The 21,614-nt window shown below is 44.5% G+C and overlaps 1 protein-coding gene across 1 annotated transcript in view; it reads left to right on the top strand.

The window, feature by feature from the left end:
* The first annotated feature begins 1,723 nt into the window (after positions 1-1,723).
* The window catches only part of zswim6 (zinc finger, SWIM-type containing 6), a 36,634-nt gene continuing 16,743 nt past the window's right edge, over positions 1,724-21,614 (top strand). Inside the window, exon 1 of the mRNA XM_046374474.1 lies at positions 1,724-2,529. Coding sequence (XP_046230430.1) covers positions 2,103-2,529 — 427 coding nt within the window. The 5' untranslated portion in view covers positions 1,724-2,102. The remainder of the gene's footprint in view (positions 2,530-21,614) is intronic.

Below are 21,614 nucleotides of genomic sequence, written 5' to 3'. Positions count from 1 at the left end.
AACATTGGCTGAGTTGTCGCTGAATGACAAAACACCACAAGTGTGGCTGAACCGGGATGTCGGAGGAGACCAAGTTTTGTGTTTCAGCCCTCTAATTCCTGCATTCAAAGTGTTACTTAAACAGAGGGTTCTAAGATGAATGAGGAAAATGTACTTAAAATATTCAGAGTAAAAGTACTCAGTGCAGTAAAGTGTCCCCTGTGACTCTTTTGCATGCATATCATTAGATCATTCTGAGCCATGCATTTATGTAAAAGCAGGGCTTTACTGTTTATTGTGGATGAACCTGCTGATTATTTTCTTTATTAATTCACTGATTGATTGGTTTTTAAAAATTCAGAAAATTACAAGAAATGCCGTTAGAATTACCCAAACATCATCACAAGTTGCCAACTTCTAACTGTGCAACAAACAGTTCAAACCAAAAATATATATATTTTTTAACTAAATAATCAAAGGAAAATCAGTAGATGCTCATATCTGCTCATTAGGTTCATATTAAACACTGTTAAATTACCTGCCATAAGGAGTAGAGCTGCTGCTTTAGTCACACACAACAGTTCAACCAGAAAAACGACACAAAATGTTTCCATAGTGAACCTACTGTTTCAACTGTAGGCATTCAGAGGCTAGTTTACACCTGGGGCTCAAGGTGAACGCAACTAACCAGCTGATAAAACAGAAATCCAGCAGTTGGGCCCGAGGGCAACTGCAAAACAACACAGTCATTCTCCATAGTGCAAACCATCCGGTTGGCCCGAGGTGAGAACGTTCATGTAGAAGCAACGAGGGTCCAAGAAACAACTACGAGCCTTTTGTTGGACAGGGTGTGTGTGCTGTTATCAGTGACTGAACTATTGTTATCAGTGACTGACTACACCGAGTCACGACTGCGAGGTACTTTGGTATTTTCATCATCTGCTGCTTTTTGCTTAAAGTACACAACTCTTCAGAGCGAAAAATGGTGCGTTTTACCCAACTAGTTTCATTCAACGACTGTTGTTATTTTACAGCTTAAAAGTCTTATGAACAGGTAATGTGCAATATTTTACACAGCAGTATTAAAAGTAATTAAATTTAGCTTCACCTCAACATGGTATAACATTAAAATATTGCTTACATGTAACAAGTAATTAGAATAGGACACAATTTTACACTTGATACTTTGATCACATAATACTTTGTACTTTTATTGACAGATTTTCAATAAAGGACTTTGAGAGTACTTAAGCAAAAGATTGCTTTTGTATAATTTGATTATTATTGCTTTCTGGCAGAAAGTCAGACAAGACGGACGGATACAAATGAATAGAAGCTAACCAGTTACTGGCCAAGCTAACCGGTTAGTTTTATGCTAATCTTAGCTTAGCATGGGGTAACCGCTAGCTTTGTTGATCAACAATACGGAGCTTAGCGCAGTGTAAACACATAGGACGACATAAAGTTGAAGACTAAAACGTGAAGATATAATGCATTTCTTTCTAATACTAAATCAGAGCCACACGCTGAGGTATGAGCTCCATCTCTGAGCCACACACGGCAGTAGTTTGTCTTTGCACACGCCGCCACTCGTGCTTTCTTTCAACGGATCCACATTCCAGTCAGTGGACCTTTAAACGTCACACGGGGCGGTGCTGCGTTCACGGCCCCTCCCCCAAAACCACGAGGCTCCGGTGTTGACAGGCCAATCACCGCCCATATTCAGTCCGGTTTCTCTGCTTCAACAGACAAAGCCGCTCGCCCCGTCCCTCTTCCTGTAATATCTGTAAACGCCCACCGCTAAAACCACAGCCCAGAAAGAGAGATGGTCGTTATTACAACCCCGTCCCCTCCGAGGCTTTTCATTCTGCTCTGTGACTCACAAAAGGATTAACGGCCGTGCGGGAATTCCGCCCTCCAGTCCTTATTTAGCGCGGAGCTAGCCGGAGAGACCCCGCCTTCCCTTCATTTGTCAACAAAGGGGTTTGACAAGCTCGGAGAGGCCCTGCCCCCATGTTTCCATAAAACACGGCCAACGATCAAGCCGTGGCCAACCTTTTCCCTTCCCCATCCCGTTCATATGGTGCGTTGACTTCCTCCGTCGCCGTTAAAGCGGAGCTATCATGGCGGAGCGCGTACAGCAGCCCCCAGCCAAACGACTCTGCTGTAGACCGGGCTACAATGCAACATGTAGACAGGGCCAGCGGGCCGCGGGGGCGCCGTGTGGCGGCTCTGCTTCCATCCAGGGCGAATCGAGCAAAACCCAGAACCCGGAGTCTCTCCTGGACATCGCGGCGAGGAAAGTCGCGGAGAAGTGGCCGTTTCAAAGGGTAGAGGAGCGTTTCGAGCGGATCCCGGAGCCCGTCCAGAGACGGATCGTTTACTGGTCTTTCCCGAGGAGCGAGCGTGAGATCTGCATGTACTCGTCGTTCAACACCGGCGGCGAGGAGATCGGAAGTAGCGGGGAGAGCAGCGACGAGACGCGGCTGCCCTTCCGACGGGGCATCGCTCTGCTGGAGAGCGGCTGCGTGGACAACGTACTGCAAGTCGGTGAGTGAAGTGATGGGAGCGGGCGCACCGAGTCCGAACACAGCCGTATGCGACTGCTAATCAGACCGAGAACAACAGCACGACCTGTTTTAACGATTATGTGTGTGTGTGAGAGAGAGTGACTGGGTGATACACGGAGATAACGTGACGGGCTCTGACAACAAAGGCTGAAGCGGCCAGGCGACAGACACACAGCGAGCCTACAATGGGGCTTTAAACCCGCTTGGCGCATGAATGGGAATGTGACTGGGGCATTTAAATCCCGTTTTGCTCCGGGCACTTTGAATGCAAAATGTCGCCTACAAAGCCTTCAAATCTGCTAATTGCGTTGAAAATCAAGCTGTGGCTTTAACAAAGAGGAATCCCCACATTTCCACATCCCCGCGCCGCCGGACTTCATTGAGAAACTTTGGCAGAATAAGCAGAAATAAGCGTATCTGCTGCTGCTTTTGGAGGCGTTGATGAATTAGGCTTTTGTGAAATTCAGCCGTGACTCAAAACTCCCCCAAAGATTTCTGAAGCTGGTCTGGGGTCAGGTCATGAGACTGACGGGGCCGTGAAAAAGTGCTTCACATGTCCTCAATCTAAAATGATACACTGAATTAGGGCAGTTTGGCCACTTAAGCATTAAGTTTTCTCAATTTAAATTCACGTTTAAACGATTACATAAAACTATTGAGTAATAAGGGAAGTGCTCAGTGCTGGGCTGGGTCTCAACCGACACACATCACATTTCAGTGGCTTGTTGTGTGTGTGGCACAGTTTTGAGGTGTTGCTGGTGTGCTTGCACACACACACACACACACACACACACACACACACACATGGCGTCAGCATGCTTTGATCAGCAGAGAGAGACTGTGTGAAGAGAAGCCAGTGAACCACCTGAATAGGAAATAAGCCAAATGCTGCTGATGTGTTGTTACTGGGATGGAATAACCATCGCAGGAACAAGATGTGCTCTCTTTCCAAACGGCAAAAATGAGAAGAGACCATCAGCGCTGCGGCGTGTCGGTTGTTTATAACCCACTGAAAGGTGATGTGAAACAGGAACAGACACACACGTGTGTGCTGAACTGACAGCTGTCTGTATGACAACTCTTTTCCAGTAAGTGACTCTGTAACATTTGATTTGGTGTCACTGAATTGCAGTTTTCTGTTTCTGTTTTGTCTGTGCTCAGAGCATGGCCCTCTTTTCACATTTTAATTACCCAGCAGCACACGTATCGAATGCCCAGCATTCCTATTGTCACTTTGGCACTTTGTTCCTATTTTCATGTTCATTTGTGTCTTTCAAGCTTCCCGTCGCCTCCAAAAGGAAGGCAAACAAAAGCATCTTTTCACTCCCTTGTTAAGTAGAAGAGATTTGGACGGAGGAAGCGTATTGGGCACAGTGATTCTCTTAAACGATTCACACGGGTCCACAGCCAACCGGTTCAGATTCGTGTCTGTGTGTGTGTGTCTGAAGGACCACAGAGACCACAGATGTCTCTCCGGGCTGCGAGGGAAGCAGACGTGAAGAGACAGATCACTTTTTAAGGAAGACGGTTTTGGTTTTTCGGCCTTCATCGTGACACGGCGTCTGTCACCTGTGGGTTCGCCAGAGTCGGGACACCTTCTCAGGCAGCGCTGAGGGCTGTAATCCCATTACTCTGCATGTTTAATTTGAATTGTAATGCAATCTTCCCCCACTTTTAAATGTAGGAGGTTCGTGTGGGCTTTGTGGAGGGCTACAGGGAACGAACACACACACTGACCTCTGTCCTGCCAAAACGAGAGGCCTATATATTCCCAGATATTGAGAAATGTTTCTGCAGGGACGAAACAGAATCTGGGCTGTTTTGCCAGAGAGCGAGGGGGCTCTATCTGCATGCTTACAAAGAGGAATAACAGTGCTCACACTCACACACAGGGAGGGTTTCTTTCTTGGCTGATTGCACCCCAGCCTGGAATTTTCTGGAAAAATAGAGCCAAGAAGTGATAAATAAAAGATGTAATCTCCCCATGTGTGGGCTGTACCAGAGGAGGGAGGTTTTCTTGCAGCAGACCTTGAGGAAATGAATTGGCACACATTTTCTGTGGACCCTCGCACTCCACAACAAACCCTCACTGTTAATCAGCACAAAGATAAAGGAGGCCATTTTTCTTACAAGAGCAAATACTGCAGCTTCTCCAGTTTAGACTTGAGGGCTACTTTATTCCCCCCAGTTGTAGCCAATATCATAGTTGGTGGTGATGTTATTGAGCTGCGAGGTGGATGACCAAGGCCAAAGAAATAAGGGAAGTGTGCTGCTGCTCCAAATACACTCTAGGCTGTCTGCAGTTTAATATCAAACAATAATGAAAGTGTCTAGAGCTGAAATGATAAGTCCATGATTCGACTCGTTTGACAAGCAGTCAATCATTTAAGATGTTTTGGAAGCAAAAAAAATGGCAATAGTTTGATGGTTCCAGCTTCTCAGATGGGAGAATTTCCTTATTTTCCTTGTCATACACTGCAGTAAACTGAATATCTTAAAGTTTTGGACAGAAAAAGCTACTTAACACATTCTGATGTTTTTTAAAACAAACAATGAATTGCAAAAGATTCTTGAAAAATGTAAAAATTCTCTGCTCATTTGACCTTGTTAACATGCACCAACTCAAAAATTAAAGTCACAAAATGCAAATGCAGGCTTTGCAGTTTCACCTGCTACTGCAGTGCCAATTACAGTAATTGTTCTTTATAACTGGTCATTAATTGTTGCTATGCTTGCCATCACCTTTTTAATTGCCCAAAACATTTCATTGAGTTTCTAATTGTAAGTGGGAAAGTCAAAGTCGTGGCCTGTGCACATTAAATTTCAAGACCTTTACTGATTAATGCATAAAATTAGATTTAAAATTGCTGTTTCTAAAAGTACATGCAGTTAAATAGTTAGTAAATGAAACATGAGGCCCCGTGAAGACAAGGCGTGAATGTAAATATGTGCAGTCAGGATAAGCAGGCTTCTTGCATAGGTTCAAAGTCAAAATTCACTACATGAGCACATGTAAAGAAAGTATTTTACTGGGTCCAAGGCAAAACAAATCTTTACTAAACAACGCACATACCGGCTGTCTCTTACTGAGCCCAACTCAACATCCTCCTTTATGTTTTTGAACTCTCAGAGGAAGACGAGCTCCTCTGGTGTGAAGTCATTTCGCTGAGTTTCATGCAGAGACGCAGCTGAGAAGATGAAAGCCTTTTTGTCTAATTCAGTTAGCACGCAGGGTCAGAAAGCAGAAATACGTCCTGAGTGCAGAAACAGTAGCTTCTGCAATGATTTCTAGATATATTTCAGAAAAAAATCCAATAACTATGAAGCAGAAGGGGAAGAGATCTACAGACCAGTGAAACGGAGTAAGACTCGCTGTCTTAAGTAGATTTTCTCTAAAACGGCTGAATAAAGAGCCTGAAGCTAAAGCCATAAACGGTCCCGATGTCTTTGTTGGGGCAGGACGTCAGTCATCACGTTTAATGACATCTGTTTGTAATACAGAACAGGTTTCAGCTGTTCAAAGGACTGCTGGGGTTTGAAAAGCGCTTTGTGTACAGATACTACTGATGCTACACGCTCAACATGCTGATGCGTAGCAGCTCTGATGTTTACAGTGTTCAGTATCTTAGTTTAGCTTGTTAGCTCAAGTAACCCAGAACAAAGGAAGTTTGCAGCGATGCTAACGGCTAACCTAACGCGCTAAGGTTAAGCAGGTATAATGTTTACGATGTTCACAGTCTTAGTGTAGCCTGGTTGTGTTTATCAGCTGTGAATGACGTGAATCCCATTATGTTTGGAGGTATTTGATCATGAAATTAATATTTTGAGCTGATGCTGGTGCTTGATGAAAAGTCAGGTGATCACCAGATTTTTTTGATTCATCATGAGGGAGAAGTCAAAGTCTATATAGCTATCCATCCAATACTCAGATATTCCACTCAAAAGCTCATGGTGGCGCTAGAGGAAACGTCAGAGGATCAAAGTCGCCAGGATGTTTGTCACAAATTTAGTGCAGATCCATGAAGTAGTTGTTGAGAAGTACCAAGAGAACAACATTTCATTAGAAGACTTCCTGGATGTTCACATTAACACAAAATTCTAGTATTGTGGTCTGCATAAGAGGCTGAACTGCTTATTCACAAACACCTTTGAGACCCAAACACAAACTTACTTTGCTTGTGACACCTAAGAGCTTGAACACTGCGTCGCTGATATTTGAAGTTCATCTCAAAACGCCGAGGGCTTAAACATGACGTGGAGACGGCCGCCTCCCGCTCACACACATTAGTCTGCGGGGATGCTGAGCTACGAGCTGAAGTATAGGCTTCAGTGACATGTTAAAGTATAGGCTGCAGTGTTTGTGTGTGCGCCGAGCGTGGTGATCCGCTTCAAAATGGAGGGGCGAAAAAATGTACAGTAATGTACACCATTACTAGTCAGAAAATTCATGGTTTCTATATGTGGTGGGAAAGCACATGCTGCAAGATGTTTGTTAGCTGCGTTACCCAGTTATTAAGGTCACATTTAAGCCACTTGGACTTTACAGGAGGTCAAGTTCATACGTCTACGCCCTTCAGAGGTCCCTCTCTCCTCATCTGAGCTCTTGTTGATGTGCTTCCATCTGCGGTATTTGCTCAAAGGTCATCAAAACATCAGTGGGAAGACAGGAATCCCTCCTTCCTCTTTCCTCCTCTTCCTCGTCTGCTCAGCCAGGGATTAAAGGAACCAGTCTCAGACTATTCTCATTAATGACTAATTTGCAGATTGTTTGGTCTGTAAAGCGTCGGGAGTCATGTCCATCGCAGTATCATAAAAACCTGAGTTGCCAGTTCAGTCTATAACCCCCTAATATGGTATTTACTGCTGTCGAGGACCAAGGAAACCATCAGATATTCACATTTGAGGAACCACAACTGCCAAACAAATGACAGGAAGTTAGTCACTGTAGTTTGACCCACTTACTTTTGCCAGCTAATCAACACGCGCAGCCATTAAGTCGGCAGCACAAACAGCTCATAGAGACGACTGAGGCGCATTAAATCCTTTAGCATCCAGTTGCTGCAGCTTGCACAGAAATCCTCTCCTTTTAACTCAGGATCCGTCATCGCGGTTTCAAGTTTTCTTCAGCGTTGAGGTCACGCTGTGATTTCTCACTAGTTGTGGAAGGTGGTGGTCCATGTAGCCTGCAGTGACTCACTGACTGAGACGATTATCACTTCAAATAGAAGTAAACCAAAGGACAATAGTGACAAAAACCGTTTAAGTAAAATTAACTTTGTCCGTTTTTGTCAGTAATTTCATCATAAAAGCGGGTGTTGTTGTGTTTCAGTTTTTTCTGTCGGGGGCCCACAGTGTCAGACTTTTAAAGCAAAAGTTTAGATTTTTGGAATATAAAAATCCTTGAATGAAAACTTTTCTCTTTGCTCCCACACTTACTGAGGCCCTTTGCTCTCTCTTTCCTGGGCTTATGTGTGTTTGCACAAGCCCACCAATTAAAACTCATGGTTATAACTGAGTTTACATCGACATTACTGTCATTTTGTACACTGAAGTGCAGAATTTGAGACTCGGTGCTCAAGTCTGTCACAGGGCTGTTGCTTCACAGACTGACAGAGGCTGATAGGGAGTCGGTTGTCGCTGCAGTCTGTGGATTCTCACAGCGCGTCCACCCAGTCTTGTGTAATCTGGACTTTTCCTCACATTTCTTCATGTGATATTTAAGAGGCGGTCTGGTTTGTTGCTGCGCTCAGGCGTTGGGTTTGGTCCGGCATCCTGTCACCACACAGTGAAATCTCACCGGGTCTCTCTGGTGCTCCTCTGTCACCACTGGAATGAGACGAGACGAGTCGAGCCAAAGCTGTGCTGACTCTGCCCTGAGAGGGACGCGATCATCCAGGGACGTGGTGCAGTCGCCACCCCGGAGCTAAAAATACTCTGACAAAAGCAACTTGTACTTTATGTATTTTAAGGAAGTCAGCAAAAGTATTTGTTTCGCAATAAAAACAGTACTGTTAACTGACATTTGAGTGTTTCTGTTGGCAGCATTTCACTGTTGTAGCTGCGTGAGGTGGAGCCAGTTTGGACTTTTTCTATGTCTATGCTAGTTTAGTACATTGGGTCCAAACCTAGGGGTCAGGTCCCTCCAAAAGGTCACCAGATAACTTGTGGTGGGTCCTCATCAAGTTGTTATTTCTGCCACATTCGCCCAATCACCTTTTGAGTTGATATGACCTGAACAATTACTTATTTTAACATCCAGCAATTCCAAAACAACATAATCATTCATTTGGAATTGTGTTTGTGTCCACCTGATGAATTTAAATCCCATATTTGCTCTCTTAAAGCTCTGTTTTTGGTCTCCGCCACCTCCTGAGGGCAGTACTTTTATCTGCCAAGTGCTCCACTATGTTCACCATCTATTCATCGTGAACTGGATGTGTTTGCTGTCGGGTGCTGAGCAGGTAGTGTGCACGAAGCACCACGAAGCTGAAAAGAGCTTCGGACTCGGCTGATAATTCTGAGTGACCCGGGTCACATTGTCACATTGATTGGAGCCTCTTACTGTGGTGACAGTGCGTATTCATACGCTGACCCCACAATCAGCACTTTGCAAATTTCGTCCCCCTTTTTCCAAGACAGGGACACAGCTTTAGTCCCCAGTTGGACAAAGCAGTCCCCAGTTAAGTTGGAAATACATTGATATGAAGCCTCAGGCCTCTTGTATACACTGATTACTGCCAGCTCGCTCTCTCATCTGCAATTTTATGAAGAATCAATGAATCGGCGCGCACTTATTGAATAACTCAAAGCTTTGTAAGCATGCCGAGGACGAGGGCACATGCTCACACACACACCACGCTCAGCCTTGATCAGCATTAATGGGGTATGCATAGCACCTCAATATGCTTCTGCTCTGCAAAATCAATTTTTATTGGAGCTACATCGGGCGCGTGCTTTGAAACAAACGCTCGGCTGGATTTCACAGAGACCAGTCATTGGCAGAACCTGCCATTTTGAAAAATGGTTTCACACTACAGTGACCACGCTTGTATAAAATTAAGAGGCAGTACATGTTAATGTCCTGCAGCTGAGTCTGAGTTTTTCCTGTTGTTGCTGGCTGGAGTCTTGGAGTTCTGCCCAGGTATTTTCCAGGTCAGAGGAATGTGGCTACGTTTTTCCATTTGATTTTACAGGATCACGCTGACACTCTGCATTTTTTTCTATTTGCCAAAAATGCCATGAAAAGTCCAGAACTGAAAATATTTTGGTTTTTTTGTGCATCTCTGAAGGCTTTCCGTCTTCTGTCTGTGACTTTTAGCTCTAAGCTCACCGGTTCCTACTGAAAAAATCTTTAAAATCACCTCACAAAGAAGCTCAGTAATCTCCCAAAGCTGCCGGGAACTGTCATTTTTAGCACACATTACTCCAAAATAGCGCATTTTTAGGGACTACTTTCAGCGGTGGATTAATTCATATTGGGTGCTCTAGTGAGCATTTGTGGCAGCAGGACAGATCTGTGTGGGATTGAGTCAAAACAAACTACAGATATCAGACGTGTCTTCGGTAGTTTTGGGACAACAGTGGAGCTTTAAGGCACAGAGAAGCGTAATAAATGTTAGTAGGATCAATTTATTGTTGGGTTTTGTCATGACATTTATCGACAACAGGAAAAGTATTGAATATCACTAACCTTATCCTTTGAGGCGTAGGTGGGTTAGTAGTTAAGTCAGCTCAGAATCTCTTGCCGCATCCATCCACGTCTCCCTGATCTGTATTCCTCTGCCGTAGTCCTTCATCATTAACCTTCAACTGGAGGGAGAGGAGAGGAGGCGTAGCAGAGAGGCGGATGGCGAGGGGGGGGTAACTAGTTTACCTCCGTCTGCCCTCAGTGGACTCGATGAATCCCGTTTTATTCTTCATAGTGCTGCTGCTGATATAAACAAACAGACGCAGGGGTTTTGGACTGTTGGTCAAATAACACTCAGTTCTGTTCAGGTTTACTATTGTCCAAGACAAAGAAAAGCAGCAACTCCCCACACTTTAGACTCTGGAGTTGGGGACTGTTCAGTTAAATGATGAATCAATTAAAAAAGCAGTCGCTGATTATTAGTCTGCAGATCAACTAATTGATTAATTGGCTTGGTGTTTCAGCTGATGCATCTTAGAGTTCGTTGAAAGCACTTGAGTGGTCTCTATTCTTGGGGGCGTCTGGGGAGTTTTGTTCAACTACATGGTCTCAACAAGTCAAAGCCTGCCGTTGTCCTCACCCTCCTGGACCCCTGGGACTCGTGGGGCGGTCTCCGGGGAGTAGCGCCCTTGGGTCCTCCGCAGCTCTGCAAAACAGACCACTTTAGTCAATAACAGGTGAATCTTTGAAGCATGAGCATTGCTCATCTCTTGAGGTCATCGCAACCACACTAAATGCTCTTGATCATTTCAATTCTCATGAATAAAAGGCTGGAAATGAAAATGAGTGTTTGCTGAGGGTCTGTGTTGGGAGATGCAGGCTGGATGAGAAGCCTGAGCTTTTGTCTTTGTGGGGCAGTCGGCTCATTGTGTAAATCAGGAGCTGCTTATGAGCAATGCTTACCTTTTAATGGGAACTTAAAGGCATCATCCATCAGAGGCTGTTACCTTAGCTCACAGCCAGAGTGAGCTTAATGAAGACTGATGCTTCTCCTCTGCTCTCCTCTACTCCTCCTTCCTCCCCCCAAACAACCGAAACATCAACATCAGCCGAAGTTGAGCTGAAATTTAAACCTGCAATGACACACATTCATTTATCCATTTTCTATACCGCTTATCCGTCAGGGTCGCGGGGGGCGCTGGAGCCTATCCCAGCTGACTACAGGTGAGAGGCGGGGTTCGCCCTGGACTGGTCGCCAGTCAATCAACCTGCAATGACAGATTTTTTCTAAATGATTACTAATCATGAATGTTGATGTAAAAGTGATGCTGGGAACTTGTTAGCAAACAGCTGATAATTTCCACGTCCAGTAGTTAAAGAGGGAGGTTAGCTTTCATTCAGTTGTGTTTGTGGAATATCAGTTTAAGCATTCACTCTCTTTTAGCTCTGTTGTTGGTCTCCGCCACTTCCTTCCTGAGCAGAAACTCATTGTAGTGGAGCTGCTAGTTTTGAAATGAAAATGAAAAGTGAAATGCCACAACCACCACAAGTGGACTCTTGTAAGACATCCTGCTAATGCTAGCTGGACTCAGTTCTTTCTATAATGCAGGAAAAAACACAGCAGTTTAGTTGAGTTTAAGAGAGGTGCCGACATCCAGTGGGAATCAGTGCTAACGGTAGCGAGCCAGGCTAACTAGCTCCCAGTTTCAAAGTGAAGGACAGTGAGCGTGTAGCGTGCTTGTTAGTAGCTTCAACTTTTCTTTTCAACGTTTAAGCTTGTAAAGGGACACGTGCTCTACATTTCTAACACAACCAGAGCTATGTGGGCTTGTTGAAAAGGAGGGAAAAAACTGTCAAACCCTCAAATGTTGGTTAATGTTTGCTATGGGAAACTCCCCACCAGATGTCTCAGGTTTCCACAGACATGTCCAAAAACAAGAAACGACACAATCAGTGCAGTATTAATGTAATTTGTATATTTCTTCACACAAAACAACTCAAATTCAAGTTTAAACACACTTCTCATGCTGCATGTGAGGCTGCTGTGCCACACATCACTCCAGCCATCTGCTCTCAGTGTGTACTCCTGCACTCGTTAAGCCCAGGGAGAGAAATCATCATAATGTTTGCTTAGCCAAATTTACCAAGAGCCCAGACTGTGTGTCACGTAACGTAAACATACCGACTGTGAACCGACATGCAGATCCCCCCCCCCTTAATGTTGTCACGAGACCTGTAACCATTCACTTCCTGCCTACTGCCTCAGGTCTTCACGTGGGGATCCCCGTCTGCTTTCAGTTTATTATTCTGCCTCTTTGCATGCTCCACGTTTTGCACTGATGTCTGTATCTGTCATAACAAGCAAATGAGCTTGTTTTCCTGGTTCAGCTGTAGCTGCAGGCCTTTCCCCAACTTTCAGCGTAGCTCCCTGACTCACTGCTTTCGGCTGAGTCCCTTGAAGTTTCAACAGGTACTGCGTGTTAAAATTTAGACAAGCAAAACCAGGTTTCCTGAAACTATTTGAACGTTCATCCGTCGTCCAAACACTTCCAGGCAAACAGTTGCCACATGTATGAAGTGCTCTCAGTCACCACTAATCTCATTTTATGTGTCCAAGCTTCAAACATGCTGGATCCTACAGCCCAAGCTGATCATCAGACGTCTTATTTTGTCCGTTAACAAGCCCAAAAACATTCAGTTTATCATCATATTAAAGAGTTTGGTCTAGACCCGCTCTAATTGGAAAGTGTCATGAGATAACTTTTGTTGTGAATTGGCGCTATATAAATAAACTGAATTGAATTGAATTGAAATCATATTAACAAACAAATGTTTACAATTGTTTGTCATTTATACCTGAAAAATAATTAACGAATTATCAGTTTTCAAAATAGTTGATTTATTTTCTGTCAATTGAATAAGAAACACAGAAACAAGAGACTTTCCCAGGTAATGTGCTGATCATATTGGTTTGTGATATAGCAAATGTGCCGACAGAGAAAACATGACTTTAAAACTCACTTCAAGACCTCCCTGCCTTTTAAATGCCCTCATCTTTTTTAACTCTGCGCCCCACATTGATAACACAAGTTTTCTGTCAATACTTGAGATCTCCAGTCTGACTTGATGACATCCTCTGGGGTGACGTTCTCACAGAAGACTTCACACAAATCAGTTCACAGGCTGAATAGTTTTCTCTACGACGAGCGCAGTGAACTTTAGGTATGACATCAGTGGAGGGCCCCTTTAACAGAGAAAACTAACTCTGGATTATTAAATATAATAATACATATTCATCCTGACTCTCTATTAGTGTCAAAGAAACCAGTAGAGTAACTCCGCAACTCTCACACACCTCAGGGATGACACAAGCCGCCACAAGCCGCCACAAGCCCTGCAGACCCATCTGGCATGTTTCTGCACAAACGGGGTATGCCTGGCATGCACCTGCAGCTGAGTCATTGTTTTTATCTGTTAAAGGATGAGTAATATCAGTACATGTGATGGAAACGAGATGCACTCGAACGAGGTGCCGACTGAGCTTTAATGCAGGGAGGGGCGGCGACAGGAACGGACGGTTGGAGGAGGATGAACAGATGAATGTGAGCGAGTGCAGAAGGAGGAGGAAACATTGAGGACGCCCTGCAGTCAAACTCCTACTGATGTAAAAGAAGAAAAGTACGATCGACTGCTTACTTTTCTCTAATCTGCATCAAGTACCAAAAATAAGAGTATTCCATCTGAAGAACAACATCCCCTTTACTGAAAAGACTGAAAAGTTAGCAGATGTGACATTAATAAATCGTTAATACTCTGAGATGTTAGATCAACGTTTTACTGTCGTAGTAGTGACCTCCAAAGGGTCACCACATAAATCTCAGGGGTTGTCAAATGATTAATTTTATGAAACATAAATTTCTAAAATTTTCTCAATCAACATTTTTACTAATCTAAGCTTTTTTGGGGGACATTTTGGATAATTTTACCCTTTTTTGAATGTCAGTTATTTAAATGGAACCATGTGAGATCAATTCTGTGATTCTTTGGAGGTCGTCAGTCCGTCAGTGTATCCTAAAAGACAACAGACCAAATCCTGAAAGTATTCATCTTACTGTAAGACAAAGACAAGCAGCAGATTTTCTCATCAGAGAACCTGAAACTGGCGTGTGGCAAAGTACCACAAAGTTATCCAGATATTGACGGATATGACAGATACTGCGTTTTGCCACCAGAGTGAGAGAGGAAGATCAGTATCAGTGAGTCTGGGCTGCCTGTTGGTATAATCATGATCACTATGTTTTGTGTCTGTAAGGCGCTCAGTCGTGGCGAAGACAGACTACGAGGTGACATGACGAATCACATCGCAGCTGAACAGGAAGGCCGCTCCAGCTGGTAAACGAGTTGTGGCGAGCAGAAGAGCCTGTTGGCTGTACGTGCTCAAACAGGAATAGATTGATAACGTGAGACGACAGGAACCAAAATAACCCCGTATAGAGCAGATTGATGAGGAGGAGGAGGAGGGTTGAACGGTATGGAAGCCCGTTACTGCCAAAACAATGATTCTGTAGGTCATTATAGGGAAAAAGGTTCTCAAAATATCAAAAAACCTTTAGTAAGTAACAACTCAGCACCTCAAAATAAAATAAGATACCGAGTGGTTATTTTGAAAAATGTCATTGCCCTGAGAAAGTTCCTCATTATTTTGAGATGCTGAGTAATTATTTTCATCACACTGGTGGAAACGAGCTTCCACAGAATGAGGATTCAGCCTGACTGTGGCGTCGTTTATCTCCCCGTCCTGTCACACCTGCCTGTTGTGTCACAGCGATTCCCCCTCAACATGTCGAGCAGGCTGTATTGTCTGTTTAGTCCACATAGAGAGAAGGTTGCAGGGTGTGTGATTCTGGCTTGATGCACTGCCGTGATACGATGCGACCTGCATCCTGTTTTGACAGCGGGGGGGGGGGCCCGGCCCGGGCCTCCTCCCCTCGTGACGCTGTAGGAAAGTATTCCTTCCTCTTACAAACACGCTGTTGTGACATCACGCCAGCAGTTAAACGGCTGCTCTCAGTCGACGGCACACAAAGACAAGCCCAGATGAGGCCGTCAGGCTTGTTGTTCAACAAACACACACACACACACACACACACACACACACACGACACACAGCAGATCTGAACCAGGCTTACTCACCGTGAGCTGGATCATGATTACGGTGATTAATCAATAAGTTAGTCGAAAGAAAATTAGTCAGACATAATCATCTAATTACTTAAAAGGACAGTGAATGGAAATGTGCAGTTTTGCATTTGGGCTTAACTGTCCCTGTAACTTTTTAAGCACAAAATGCAGAATATTTTATTGATCCGACCCCCCACGTGTGAGAATTCGGCCCTTTTCTTGTTCTTGCGTTGTAGTAAGTTGAGTATTTTGTGGTTTTGTATTGTTAGTAGACATCTCATGATGTCCTATAAAATAAATCTGATCAGGTGATTAATCAGTCATTAAAATAATAAACACTATTTTTAATTTATCTAAAATAGGTGCTCTAACTTCTGTTTAGCCTGATAACATCTGGTTTATTGAAGCCAAAAGAAGCCAGATGTTAATAATTCAGTCCGATACTCTGACTCATTTATTCTAACACTGAAGGAGGTGTGACCTTGCTTCTCACTTTATGGCAGCTCTGGTCTCACTTTTATATTCATATGTGCATGTGGGCAAATACAGTGTGTGAATGTGAAGACATCAGCACACACTTACTGGAAAGGCTTTGGCCAGTCAGATCTGTTTCAGTACCACACCTCACCGCCCAGACGCCACATGTGGCCTTGTTTCGGTGTCGCTCTCTGGGTTGATTGGCTGTAAATGTTTCTAAAATTTGCAGATGCACTGAAAACAAAACCAGTTTTTTGGCCAAAATTGACTCTGTTGAGATACTGAAATTGTGTGCCTGCCTGTCGCTGTCCCTGCAGGAAGTTTCACCCCCGCACACACTCTCATATAACACAACTACAGGCTGTTTGACCTCAGGGAGACAACTGCTGTCAGTTCGGAGGTCACACTGGTGCTCATGAAGAGAAGCTCTTGTTGGCTTGTGCTGCAGTGTACAGCAGGTGTGTTTGTGTGTTTGGACAGATGCAGAACCCTGCAGGGTTTTCCCTCTTGGTCGTTTTCTGTTAATAATTTTGTGTGTCAGATACACTTTTGGAGCTCAGTATTTTCTACACGTTTTATGGCTTTACGAGATGGCAGGATGGTGGTTTGCTGGTGGTTGGAGTGATGTTTGTGTCCACCTGATGAAGTCTGGCTTTGGTCTCCACCAGCTGGTCTCTAATTGTCAGTTTGTTGCTCAGCAGGTAGTGTACAGAGGGTTTTCAGAGCTTTTTTTTGCTGTGGACGGCTGAAAAAGACGCTGTGGCAGCAGACAGAGTGAACCCAAACAGTCAAGTTGTGGTGTGACCGGTAAACAAAGAGCAGAAACTCACTATAAAGCTCCATAACGTCAAGGGGAGCTTAACATTCAGCTCTGTAGGTTCACCACTACCAGAGATGTCACAGTACGTACATAATTATTATAAAAATATTGATTGTAGCTGCTGCAACCTCTAGACAGCACATCATTTGAAGAAATGCGTCTTTGATTTTACACCCTCCAGCTGGATGTTTGTCTTCATCACGACCGAGATAAGCAGGGACTTCTTATCTGTGTATGTGTGGATGCTCTGTCATCTGAGAGATGCGAGTCACCTGTTAACGTTCGAGATGCTGAGTGCTGATGCAGTAGAGATAAATGGTGACGTTGAAGGGAAATGCAGAAACAGCTGGAGATGCACCATCACGCTCCCACAGGAGCCCCAACAACATTCAGGTTCCTCTGAGCTGACTTCACCCAGAGACCCGATGTTCCCCGTTTGTTCCCACAGAGTTCCAGCTCTCTGAATGTTGTCCTCCCGCCGGCCTTTCGTTGGCCTGCTTCACTGATGTGCTGCCTGTTCCCATGTTGGGTTTTTCCTTTTTTTGTTTTGTCCTTTAACTTTCTGGTTATTTCTGTCAGCTGGTGTAACCAAAGATAAATAATTCAGAGGGCTGAGCACACTTGCCCTTTTGTTTTTGAATGCTACCAGAGATAGCAAATGCATTTTACCACAGTTCAGTCTTCAGTTAATTAGTAGCGGAGTAGTCAAACATTTTTTGATTTTTTCTTTTTTTTTTTTGAGCTGAATGAGAAGATTGATACCACAAGCTGAAAGAGAGAATACTTAGCTTAGCTTAGCATGAAGACTGGAAGCGAGGGAAAACGGCTAACCTGGCAGGAAGTCACCGCATCTCGTCGAAGAACCTGCACAGATCAAACAAACAAGATGTTTTGTTTTAGTCAGTCAAACTCTTGCCAAGAAATGTCACAAAAGGTCCAAACTATTATATTCAGTAGCAAACAGCGCTCCCGTCTTGGAAAACTTTAAGAAACTCCGATCAGCTTGACATGCGAGCAAACACTAAAAGCTTATATTTGATTTCATTTATGTCTTTATGGGATTCCTGTGCTCATTAGCAGCAGCAGCAGCTCTGTGAGCAGCTCTGTGGAGACTGAGCTGTATCTCCAGAGTGGGAACAAATGCATTTGGAGAGAAGCACTGGCTGGCCTGCTGATGGTCCTCAGAGGCTAAACAAATGACTTTCAGCGAGCACATCAGGAACAGACAGCACTCAAACAAATGCTCTTAAATGGGGAAAGACGGGGTGGAAAATCCTCTCCTGTCCCTTTAGGAGCTTGCTGTGAAACCTCTGATGGCCGTTACTTGTCTCAGAAAAGACGCGTTGACGTCAGAGTGCATGTGTTTGTCTGACCTCCGTGGACGAGCAGCTTCTGTCAGGGAGCTCAGTGCGAGTTATTGCAACATTAAAGGCCAGTTTGAACTCCATTTACATGTGCTCCACCCAAAGGCAGCAGCAGTGGTGGCATGTACCTCAGTACATTTACTCAAATAATAAAGTGCGAATTTGACGTACTTGACTTGAATAGTTTGAATTTATGCAACTTTATACATCTACTCAACTGCATCTCAGAGGCAAATATTGTCCATAATGGAAATATGATATCAAATTCTTTGTATGTTTTGTATGTAAACTATATTAAATCTGAATCTATCACAGTAAAATACAATTTACACTTGAATGCATCTCTAATAATAATGATCAACAGAAAAACTCTCATAGAGCCCATTTTTCAGCATTATTGAGTACTTTTACAGTGCGTGAAGTATTTTTATTATCATTTTGCTGTGTAGTATTTAAAGGATCTGAGTACTTCTTCCACCTCTGGCTGTTAGAACAAGATAGAACCTGTGCTGACTGGACTGCGTGGTCGTACTGTCTGTTAATCTCCACACTGTGGTCACAGTTAGGTTGTGTATCTGTTTGTTTCAGCAGTCCGTTAAAGCCGAGGCTGAAGTTACCAGGCGTAACTTCCCCAGGGCCCCAGAACTCCAGGGGCCCCTGAAGCTAAAAGCTTACTGTGTGTCTGCTGGTCTGTTCAGTCATGACCAGAAAAGCTTTTATTGTGTTCTGTACTAATATTTTTAAGCCTAAAAAAACATATTTTGGTTGAGTGTTCATGCTTATTAACCCAATAAGACCCTGAAAGAATTGTCAGAGGTGTCAGATTTTCATTCTAAGGCCGTAGGACCCCCGTGACAGTAGTTTTAGTGATCGATTAACGTGCAGCATCAGGGTCAGCTCTGAGAGGTTTTTACTAGCGGGCAGAGTCGGTGGCTTGTTTCAGAGAGTCTCCAGTTTCCCCCAGCCCTCGTTTGGAGCCCTGAATGGCAGCAATTAGACGCAAATTTCAGCCGAGGTCCCTTTTTTATTGGACGGCGAAATGGACGCCGTAAAATGGCAGCTTCAGGAAGAGTCGTTTTCTTGTATGAGTGACGAGACCGTTTGCAATTTCTCATGTGTTGTAAAGGCGGCCTCCCGTTTTTCTGACAGAGTTGAGGAATTTCAGTCCACTCGGTCGAGGACAACTCCTTCCTCCTTGTAGTATTTCGGTGCAGTTTGCTAATTCTGGAGTTCTGTTTCAAAAGCAGGAGATCAGATTGGAGGAGGAGGCAGACAACCGTCTGAATCTTTTAAAACAACAATAAATGCCAGGCGTATTTATGGTGTGTGTGTGTCTGAGCAAGGCGAACACTGATTAGCACGTTCACACTGTAAGGAGCTGTTGGCACTTAAGAGGGACACAGACTGACCCACTTTACTCAAATCCTCATTGACCTGATTTTGAGCTTGCGTGGAGGTGCATCCTCAAGCTCCTTACAACACACACACACACAGCTTTAAAAAGACACTACCATCAAGCTCTTCACGCGCAGAGTGTTTTACTACATGCGGACCAAACAAAGCCTGAACGTGAGCTGGCGCTTCTCTTTCCTGAGATTTTACATAATTGGTGTCAATTCCCACGGTGACAGATGATCCAGACGATGAGCTGAAATATGTTTCAGCCCGATTCTTGTCTCTTTTCGTGATACCTACACTAGCAATCAGTTAGCATTAGCAACTGCACTATAAACAGAAAGCTGATCTGAAACCAGTCACTGAGGACAGATGGTAATCAGCGCACCATGAGTATTGATTGGTTGTTTACTTCTCCTTCCTACAGCCCCAGAGGTGCCTCTGCATCTCCACGGGTGAGAGATTAGGTTCCCCATTGTCATCAGAAGCACACACACACTCTCACACACACCTTGGCTGAGAAGTTCTCACTTACGTCTGATTGGGCTTTGCAGGCTGAGCTGCCTGAATGGCTGACTGGTGTGTGTGTGTGTGGGGGTGTCTGTCTGGTTTTTTGTGTGCTGATAGGCCTATTAAATGAAGGCCTTGGCCTCATGGCTGAGAATGACCTCCTGCAGCCACAGATCCAGTGGGCGATGCTGCTCGCAGCCTCTGGCACGAAGGCCCAGGCGGATCTCTGTAGGGAGCCGAGCTGCTGCTCTTTCGCGGGCTAATGTCCTGGCCTTGTTTCCTTGTTTTCAGTCACAGAAACACCCACCCTGTTTTTTTCCCCTCCTCACTAAGACATCTGCCTCTCTGAACTCTGTAGAGACGGCTTAAGTCGACTACCTCAGGCTTAATTGGGAATGAAGTGTTAAACCTCGGTTTCCCGGCGAGTGTGTTCAGGGTATCAGCAGGTCTTCGAGAGGCTGATAATCAACGGAGTTTACTTTTTCTGATGGAGTGATGTTATTTATGCAACGAGGTTGTCTTTTAACACACATTTTGCAGACGTGTAGCAAACACTGTCACTACTGTTACTACTTACAGCAGCTACAAATCTCATTTTCTCATTACAGGCAAGTATGGAACTTTGAATGAATTATTTTTGCTTTGTTTGTTTAATCTGTACAAAAAGTGAAGCATAAAAACGACAGTCTGTGTCCTTGCTGGATGTAGCGACTTCCCTCCAGGCTTGCTGGTAGCTCCTGCTTCCACTCTTAATGCTAAGCTAAGCTAAGCTAAGCTAACTATCTCCCGGTTCCAAGTCCAGAGTGGATCTTTGCAAACTCTTGGCAGGAAAGCAAATATTTTCAAAGACTAATTCTTTTTGTCATTTCATCAGGTATGTTACGTGCAGCAGGGACGCACTGAGCAAATCTAATCATTTAGTTTTCATCTGTCGATCAGTATCAAAGCACAGGGACGCTGCAGAAAGCCTGGTATTGTTCTCCTCTGGGAGTGAAGGAGTTAAGTTTGGTTGCTATGCGGGGCACAGCGCCGTATTATGCAAGCTGTGAAGCGCAGACACGGGGAGAGGAAGTGCATTACAGAATGCTGAGCTCAGGGCTTTGGCTCGCCGCCAAGCATACACTCCTGCATGTGCACACACACTCAGCTGAGGGCATACCGATTTTTCCAGCAGCACAGCGGCCTCCTCCTCCTCCTCCTCCTCCTCGAGTCACTCTCTCTTTCTGTTACGTCAGTAGTTCAGCTGTGGGCCAGGCATGACTGGGGCAGGGCTGTGTAACGGAGAGCACCACACTCCTGTGTGTGTGTGTGTGTGTGTGTGTGTGTGTGTGTCTCAGAGACAGGATGTGGACTTGGTGGTGCAATCCAGTGTGTTTGTGTGTTTGCTCAGCAGGAAAGGCAGTGCTAAGAACAGACACTTTGTTTTCTCTGTTTCTATACAAGTTTCACTCTCGGTTGTTGTCTTGTAGTCCTACAACCTGTTTTGTTTTTGCTCGGCTGTGAATCACACAGTCGCACCGCATATGCCGACAAACACCTACAGCGTTCTTCCACCCAGCAGGGCTGATATGTGTCAGCTATGTGGCGTGTGTCACATGCATGAGAACCTTTGAGCCAAGTGGAAATCAGATCCCCCAGCCAGCTCTGATCATATGTGACCTAAAGCACCACATGCACGGCTGAAAGCCCAC

The sequence above is a fragment of the Scatophagus argus genome, chromosome 20, assembly GCF_020382885.2.
Source record: "Scatophagus argus isolate fScaArg1 chromosome 20, fScaArg1.pri, whole genome shotgun sequence".
NCBI lineage: Eukaryota > Metazoa > Chordata > Actinopteri > Scatophagidae > Scatophagus > Scatophagus argus.
Note: the sequence above shows the minus strand (reverse complement) of the source record. Positions and strands in the feature narration are given on the sequence as shown.